At 37.2% G+C, this 8,958-nt stretch overlaps 1 protein-coding gene across 1 annotated transcript in view; it reads left to right on the plus strand.

The window, feature by feature from the left end:
- Window positions 1-4,848, plus strand: part of LOC111739115 (L-threonine 3-dehydrogenase, mitochondrial-like) — a 15,769-nt gene extending 10,921 nt beyond the window's left edge. Inside the window, 5 exon segments of the mRNA XM_023530168.1 lie at window positions 1,389-1,538; window positions 1,637-1,916; window positions 2,751-2,919; window positions 3,772-4,069; window positions 4,673-4,848. Coding sequence (XP_023385936.1) covers window positions 1,389-1,538; window positions 1,637-1,916; window positions 2,751-2,919; window positions 3,772-4,069; window positions 4,673-4,848 — 1,073 coding nt within the window.
- Window positions 4,849-8,958: the final 4,110 nt, after the last annotated feature.

Below are 8,958 nucleotides of genomic sequence, written 5' to 3' on the forward strand. Positions count from 1 at the left end.
GGAACAAGGGGGAGGAAAGGCATAAAAGGAGGGATTTGGAGACTGAGAGGAAATTACAGTTCCTTTGAAAGGTTTTTTTCATAGGACTGATTATATCCCCGATGTCCCAACTCATGTATATTGATTTTCCTTTTAGGAAACAATATGAGAAGGACAATGTGATTTTTGTCTGACATAAGGAAACCCTCTGATCACATCTTCCATAGTGGTAAGAGATCATTATGCCTTGCTTTTGTTTTTATCTTTAATTTTCAAAGCGCAGTTGGAAGGGCAGGTCATGGAATTGGTGTGTGCAACAGCTTATAACCAGGCTTGTGAATTAAAGAAAGAGAAGTTATTGAGGCACTGTCGTATCACTTAAAAAAAGTTCATATTTTCGTCCTCAGTAGTTCTGAAATGTGAAATATGTCTATATTTAACTCTGCTGCTTGTTCAGGTGTCATGAGAGCAGGAGAGTTCTTCCGAACAAGGAGGAAAATCTTGGCATGATATCTTTGGATATCATTTGGAGTAATATCTTTGGAATAAAAACATTAATTCTTGTCTTTCTGAGTTTTTAGTTAACTTCTTGGCTCAAAAGCAAACAAGCATAATCAAGTTCTGTGATAAGGAAAAGGAACTTTAAAGATTTGGAGAAATCAGTCTTCATATTTCGGCATAGACTTGTACTTAAACTGCTGTGCACACACACACACACACACACACACACACACACACACACAAAATCTCACACTCCTCTAGTCAAATTTTCTGCTAGCTCAGAATCGTTTTCGTAAGGTCTTCCCGTCCTGCCTGGTTCAGTGTCATCTTCTTGCAGCTTATGGTGAGGAAGAGTGGTAATTTGCTGTCAGTGGGGAAAATTGACATAGAACGCAATTGGCTCGACCTCTAGCCTAACCAGGTGTGATGAACTCATGATTTGCGGTTCTTCAAAACCACAGTTTTGGTGGTTTTCTTTACCCCATTTTTTAATTCATTTTAAAATATGCAGATTTTACGCAAGTGCAATCGCTTTGTGTGTGGGGTTGGTAACAACCCCGACTAGAGCCAGTTGCCTGGTTGCGGCCACATTTCTTGGTTCTGGCAAGTTCTTCACCTTTCTGTGCCTCAGTTTCCTTAAAGGCCGTGTGAGAGCTAAATATACAGAGAGGACCCTTAGAACAGTGCCTGTAAATCTAAATCCTATATAAGTGTCAGCTATTATCAACTTTGGGGTGGTTGGGGTTGGTGAATCTTCAATAAGAAAAATTCCACATGGCATCCGAGCAGTTCGGTTACCCTGTTGGTACTGATGGAATCCACAAGTCAACAAGGGACAGGGAAAGGTCCACCTAGCTCTTCAGACCCCAAACGTTTTCACTTCTGTGGTTTCACCATGTTCCTCATAGGCCCATTTATTTATTTCGACATTCTGGATTACAAGAATCTTCATGAGATTGTGGTCAACCACCGCATCACCTGGTTATTTCGTTATAGTGCTTTGCTCAGTGTGGTTGGAGAAGCAAACATGTCCTTGGCGAGAGCCGTAAATATCACTGGTAAGTCTCAGAATCTTGCCCAAAATGACCTGTTTACCAGTTTTTCCAGTTCTTCAGTCAGAGGCTTTTCAGATCGTGATACTGTCTGTTGGTTTCAGAATTGCATAATGTTCTGGACATTGCCTCAGAACACAATTTGTGGTTATTTGTGCCCAGCACAATCGGAGCTTTTGGACCCACTTCTCCCCGGAACCCAACCCCCGACCTCTGCATTCAGAGACCCAGGATGATCTATGGGGCGTCCAAGGTGCATGCGGAGCTCATGGGAGAAGTACGCATGGCTGAGCGAGATGGCTCAGGGTTTCCTTTTCTATTCCTTTTGCCTCAGACACCTGCCGATTCATCTTTGGAGGGGACTTTCCTGCTTCCCCAGTTCTAGCCCCCAGAAATGCTCATAAATTGATTGTGTGTGCCAAGAGGCAGGCACGATAGCTCTAGAAGAGCTCGTCAGCCACATGGTGACACTCAACACTTCTAGAGGCCCCTCAAATGGCATTTGCTGCCCGTTTTCTTTATACTGCACTAGTCTTTCAATCTCCCAATATCAGTAGTTATTGGTGGTCATTTTAAAACTTTGTATTATGAAAAACTTTAAAAGTTCTTTTGGGTTTTTTTTGATACTCTTCGTCTTTATAATTCTATAGCAAATTGAGTTGGTGTCTGATCCTTCAGCTGATATATCACGGTCGTTGCGCTCATGTCACCCACTGTTCTTCCCTGTATTCTTTCCAATGCTGCATTGTAGGCACCTGCTGCTGGAGAATCATGTAGGACAATGAGCAGGGACTCCCTTCCAAGGAAAGGTTGGAAATCCATACTGTAGGCGGATTTATTATTTACCATGTTGATGTATTCCAAGAACCATGGTTCCTTGAAGATTAAAAGTGGAACGGTTATTAAAGAAAAATGATGAGCGACTCTTAGAAATTCCGGAGTCTTCTTTTCCTTTAAGAGAATTTTAATATAACTGCATGGGATGGTTATTTCAGAAAAAGGTGTTATTTTTTTGTATTGCTCTATCCAATTTAAAGGATTCTTTTTAAAAGTGATTTTCCCTTTTTTTTTGTCCCAACCTGGCGGAGGAACAACTGGTACGTGTTGTTTCCTGTCTCTTTTGTATGTAAGATAGACTTTCTTGTATGCAAAACAGGGAAAGGTGGTGATGGATCTGCCGCTTTTAGCTCTATGCCTTTAGCTGTATGCCGACTGGAGTTTCTGCATCCTCTCCAGGACGAGCATCGAAGAAAGCCCCTTGAATCCTATTGACTTAACACTCGCTAAGGGCAGCTTTTGCTGGCGCTGTAAATCCATCTCAGGATCAGCCACCCACAGTGCTGGAAGCAAACAGATAAGAATGAAGAACAAATTTGTTACCCACAATGTAGGAAGACGGCAAATAAGAAATAGTCTTTTTCTTTGAATACAACCTTTACTTATTAATACAGAAATCTCTTTTAAAATGGACTCTATACGTTGCGTGTTTAAAAGGAACATAAGCATTATTATTATTATTATTATTATTATTATTATCATTATTATTATTAGTTTGGACTCAAGCATGCATTATATTCAGTGACTTTTGCATTAGAAATCATTTCGATATGAGTGGTCCTGAGATACAATAATATAAAACATACTTGACAAAATCTGAAGGATTTTTAAGGAGGTTTTGATTACTTTTAAAAAGCTTTTGCCTTAATATGGTGCTGTTCCAAATATGAACGGGGAATCCCTGGGGATCCTTGAGACCCTTTCAAGGGACCCAAGAGGTCAAAACTATTTTCATATCAATACTAAGACACATTTGCCTTTTCGCTCTCTTTTCAAGTGTACTATGGAGTTTTTCAGAGGCTATGTGATGTGCGATAGCACAGCAAACAATATAGAAGCAGGCAAGGAACTCTAATTAATCTCTTATTAAAACAGTAAAGAGATTTTCAAACCATAAAACACGCCATTCTTCTCACTAAATCTTTTGTTTGGAAAATATGTTCTTTTTCATAAAAAATATCATGCATATGACAAATAGTTTATTATTGAATTTTAAAATATAATATTTTTTAAAATTCTCAGTTAATTTCTGACATAGTAAATATCGATATAATTCACATTAGTAGAACCTCTTTGGGGGGTCCCCATTGTTTTTTTTTAAGAGCATAAAGATGTTTTGAGACTAAGATGTTTGAGAACCACTGCCTTAATCTATAAGGTTTGTTCACAATTTTGTTCTAAGAAGACCCACAGACAGGATTCTCTTTCAGACTATGCAGTGCAGATTTTCCACGATGCTGTAAAGAATGGCAAGTTCGAGTGCAACCTGAAACCTAGCACGAGGCTCCCTATGATGTAGCTCGATGACTGCCTCAGAGCCACCCTGGAAGTCATGGAGGCCCCGGTGGCATCCCTCTCCATGAGGACCTACAACGTCAATGCCATGAGCTTCTCCCCCGAGGAACTGGCCCAGGAGGTTCTCAGGCACGTACCGGCATTCCAGATCACCTACAACGTGGATTCTGTGCGGCAGGCCATAGGTCGGTACATCATTGCGAACCCCTCAAAACCCAAATTAGGCTTCAGTCTGTGCTGCGAGTCCCTCGACATAAACTGTGGGGTATAAGAAGAGCATGACGCCTTCTCAAGGGTCTTGACACATTCTGGAGAAGGATCTGTTGAGCCAAAGTCCGCAGATGCTGCAATTTTGGGAAATGCTATCTAACGTGGGTGGGATAGTTTCATTTCAAATAAATAGCTTGTCGGCATTTTACAGTTTAAACATAAAACAAGTGGAAATAAAATGAAAACAGCCCTGGTTTTTTTTAAATGCTGTGACTGTGCAACTCTGTGGCCCGAGCATCACATGAACATAAAATTCCTACCTTATGAGTTTGCTTGCGATTTTAATACTATGTGACAACTCACGGTGCCTGACAGCAGATATGCAGTACAATCTTCTGATCTAATAAGGAGACTATATATGTGCATAGCAACTGCTCTGGTCTGCTCAAAGGGGTCATTTGAAAGCAGAAATTCCTCTTGTGGTACCTCATATGATAGACCTTTATATAAAATGTTGGAGACCTTTTTGCAACTCCAGAGCCTGGAAAACTTAAGCTACTCTTCGTATCTTTTCCTAGCGGACAGTTGGCCAGTGAACTTTGATGACAGCAATGCTCGGAAGGACTGGGAATGGAAACATGATTTTGATCTTCCAGAGTTGGTGAGGACAATGTTGAACTTCCATGGTTTTGATACCAGAGTTGCCCAAGCTAACCGAAGGAATCAAAAAGAGGAGCTTGTGCATCCCAGATAGCCGTGAAGGGAAGGCAGTAATGACTCTAAGGTTATAGACCTCGAAGAACCTAGAGTATTGGAGTCGAAGACCTGATTGGACTAAATTTTGGCAGGTCATGTTGAAGATGGAAAATCGAATTGGCTTTAGCATTTTTAAAATGCTGTCGGTTTGGCGATAGGACTTCTAAAGTTTTGCTCTTTGCCTAAACTTGTCCAAACATACATATCACAGAACGAACACTTAAGTCCTCATAGTTTTCATTTCCTTAATTAAAATGAAGCGACCATTTCTGGGAAGGTGGAAGTGTGTGACCTTCGTTTTAATTAAATTTAATTTAAATATCACTCTTAAGACTCTATTATTCTCTTGACTAGAGACCAAAGATAACATTTTACGGACTACCAAAGATGATCTCCAAATTAAAAAGCATTTATTATCTCATCAGAACATAAAATATATTTGATGTGTTTATTAAGCCCATGTTCAAAATGCTCAAGAGATTTTAGCACTTCTTCAAAAATGATCACTTCTCGTTTATTTTTCTGTAAGAAAGTATATCTGTAGGAAATTAAGACGATTAAAGAAGATGTAACCAGTGAAGGGTAGCACCTCTCTTTTTTGATTGCCTTCTTGTTAGTGAGCTAAGTGCTAATTAGCAGGAGTGTAAGTCCCTAACCTGGCCATGTCAGTCTCCCAGAAAACCTTGTCTAAATCCATAGGTTTCTGGGCTCCACCCTTCAGGTTGGTGAATCAATAAATAAGGATGGGACTCTCAAAATGTCACCGGTTGTCCTATTCCAGCTCCCACCCACTGTGTTAGACCAGTTCCAAACACTGTTTTCTAAAGAGAACTTGCTTGTTATAGCCTTTTTTGTGCAGACTGAGACCTCAGAAGAGTTACTCTAAACCCTTTCAAGCCATTAATGTATAAATATATACAGATCTACTTTTGTCCAGCTACCTCAGGATTTGCTACATGTGAAATCACTAGAAGGTGAAACTGCACAGATGAATCATGGGTATATTAGTAAACATCTGTCAAAGATTAAAAGGCATTTATCATGTGTTTAATGACACCATTATGTATTTGAAATTTTAACTGCTACGTAGAAATATAAATTTTTTTGGAGGCATAATTGGATTTAAAATCTAACTTGTAACTGGAGAACTTCTAGATAATTGAATTATTTCATAGTTATGTCGATATAGTTTTTTTCTTAATATAATTAAGCTTACATTTCTACATTTTATCTTCTAAAACCAAATAGCTAGTAATGGGTTCTTTTTTTTTTACAACTTTATTGAGATATATTTTATATACCGTAAAAATTGGTATACAGATTTTTCAATATATTCATGGAGTTGGGCATCCATCACTATAATCTGATTTTAGACCATGTCAACATCCCACAAAGAACTGCATATTAGCTCTCCCCACCCTAGGCAACCATCAGTTTACTTTCTGTGGCTATGGATTTGCCTATTCTAGACATTTCACATAAATGGAATCATACTATATATAGTCTTTTGTGAGTGGCTTCTTTCACTTAGAATAATGTTTGCAAGGTTCATGTTGTAGCATGTATTAGTATTCCATTTATTTTTATTGTACTTCATTTCATCGCTAAATAGTATTGCACTATGTGGACATACCACATTTTGTTTGTTCATCTGTTGAGGATTGTTTGCAATTTTTAGTTATGAATAATGCTGTTATGAATATTTGTAAAGATAATTGGGTTTCGAGGCTCATTTATTTCTTGTTCACAGTTTGAAAAGCAGTTCTTAAGCTCTCTTAATTTATCCTCAATTATGTTAAAGGAATAAATTAATTTTTTCCTTCCATGAGAAGGGAAGAAGCAACTGACTTGAGTGACCCTTCCCCTTAGACCCTATTCTTCTAGTGTTTCCACCATATTTTTGGGGTAACCTTGTAATTTCGGCCCTTTGGAGGCATTTGTTGTAGAATGGCTCTAGATTCTATAAATCTATAAATGGACCTCCAGGAGAAGCTCAAAGATGTGTAAAAGAACAGTGAGTGTTGTGAATTATATGGATAATTCTTACACACTGACATCTTTGCATTCTAATTAAGACTAAAATTAGAGTCATCCTTTCTATCTAAATAATTTCTTATCTGGTGTACATCTTGAGATCCCAGGAGATGACTCGATGTATTACTATAAAAAAGTTTTCCTTTCTGTTAGGGGAAAGGGTTAATTTAGAAATGATATGAGAAGAGGAAAGTGTGAGTTTAACCACAAAAATATATTTCTGATTTTAAATAAGAAAAGGAACAATACAAAGGTTGACCTTGCTCTGATGTTTTTTATCTTGAAGATTTTCACAGACCACCAATGTGGTTATTTGTTCTGCTAATGTGTTTTCTGTGTGACATTGCCACCATGTGCCTTTGTGTCATTCTGCAAACAGCACAGCCTGATGGCCGTCAGCAAGATATATTGTTTAAAATTGAGAAACAGGCCCTGAGCAACAAATATCATTGCACTGCTTTGGACACTTCCTGTAGAAGGGAGTGGATTCTAATAGTACTTTTTAAACTCACTTTGGCCAGATTGATGATTTGTTATTGTATTTTATGGTAAGGGCATGAGTGTTTTAAAAAAACATTTAAAATTTGTTCATTAAAAATGTTTCTATTAAGAATTTAAACAATAGTTATGTAATGAGAAAAAAGTTGTCTTCTCTAAACCCAGTCGATAACTGATTTTAACAAGATAGTGTTTATCTATATTCCCCTCACACTTATACAATGTAGTATTAGATAGTCAAACCTTTTTTTTTTTTAAACTAAAAGTAGTGTTAAGACAAAATTGACAAGTTTTAGAAAGGAATCACTTGAAATTCTTGCCACCAAACATATTAGCTGTTATATATACACATATATATTAGTTTCACATATACAGCATAGTGGTTAGACATTTATATAATTTATGAAGCGATCCTCCAATTAGTACCTGCCTAACACCATACATAGTTATTAAAATAGTATTGACTGTATTCCCTACACTGTACTTTACATCCCTATGACTATTTTGTAACTACCAATATGTACTTGTTAATCCCGTTACTCCCTTTTGACATTGATTTTTGCAGTCTACCAGATCAAGAGCAAACGGTCTTTTCTTTCAATTTGTTCGAGATGCAGTATTCTTTTTAAATCCATGTATGATGCTGTCAGTGGAAATTTTATCCCAAACCACAAGTACCCCTGTGCATAACACCAGGGCATTCAAAACTAACCCATCCAGTGATTGCCACAACATTATTTACAGTATTGCTCTCAGTGATTTTTAAAGGACACCCAACACTTGAAATTGTAGCTTTTTGATCTCTGGGTACATTAGCAAATCTGTTAATTCGCCTCCTTCTTTACAGTCTGTTCTATCAGCACCTGGTATTAGCATTGCTGATGGTTGTCTGAGGCTAAAAATATGTTTCCACAAACAGCATTCTGTTGAGTTACTGATAGTGCCGGCGGTATTATGAATCGCATTGTGCTATCTTATCTATAAGGCGAGCCTTTCTAAAAGATACTTTGGAAGAAAATTTTGCCTTATGTTGAGGTATGAGTGATATAGTCTCTGTTGATAATATTTGTTTGACATTCCTAAGAAAAAAATTTTTTTGATTTGTAAATGAAACAGTTTTAAAAATTCATTTTGCCGAGTTCTCTCTTTAAGCGTAATCTTCACGTAACTTCAGAAATCTAAAATGTATAGATTATTGAGAGAACTTTAAAGATAATTTGTAGTGCAAGAATTAGCCAGAGTAAGTTCCTTCTCCCTGAAAGATATGGTTTCCTATTTTTTTCACATGCAAGGAACTCAGAAAATATATTATTAAAAACAATTTAAAAATATGTAATTAGAATGTGCCATTATTTGTAACACCATTATTTTTATGTTCCACTAAAAAAAAAAAATCTTTCTATTAAACACTCAATGCTTTCACATTACTCAGAATTTTTATTTTATGTCTTATAGAAGGACTTCTTTAGACTTTATTAGACATAGATTTTAATCACTTGTGCATACATAAAAAGAGAAATAGTAAAATACTTGCTTGAGATAATACCTAAAACTTCACGTCTGACTTTTCTGAGTC

This window comes from Pteropus vampyrus, unplaced genomic scaffold (genome assembly GCF_000151845.1).
Source record: "Pteropus vampyrus isolate Shadow unplaced genomic scaffold, Pvam_2.0 Scaffold47, whole genome shotgun sequence".
NCBI lineage: Eukaryota > Metazoa > Chordata > Mammalia > Chiroptera > Pteropodidae > Pteropus > Pteropus vampyrus.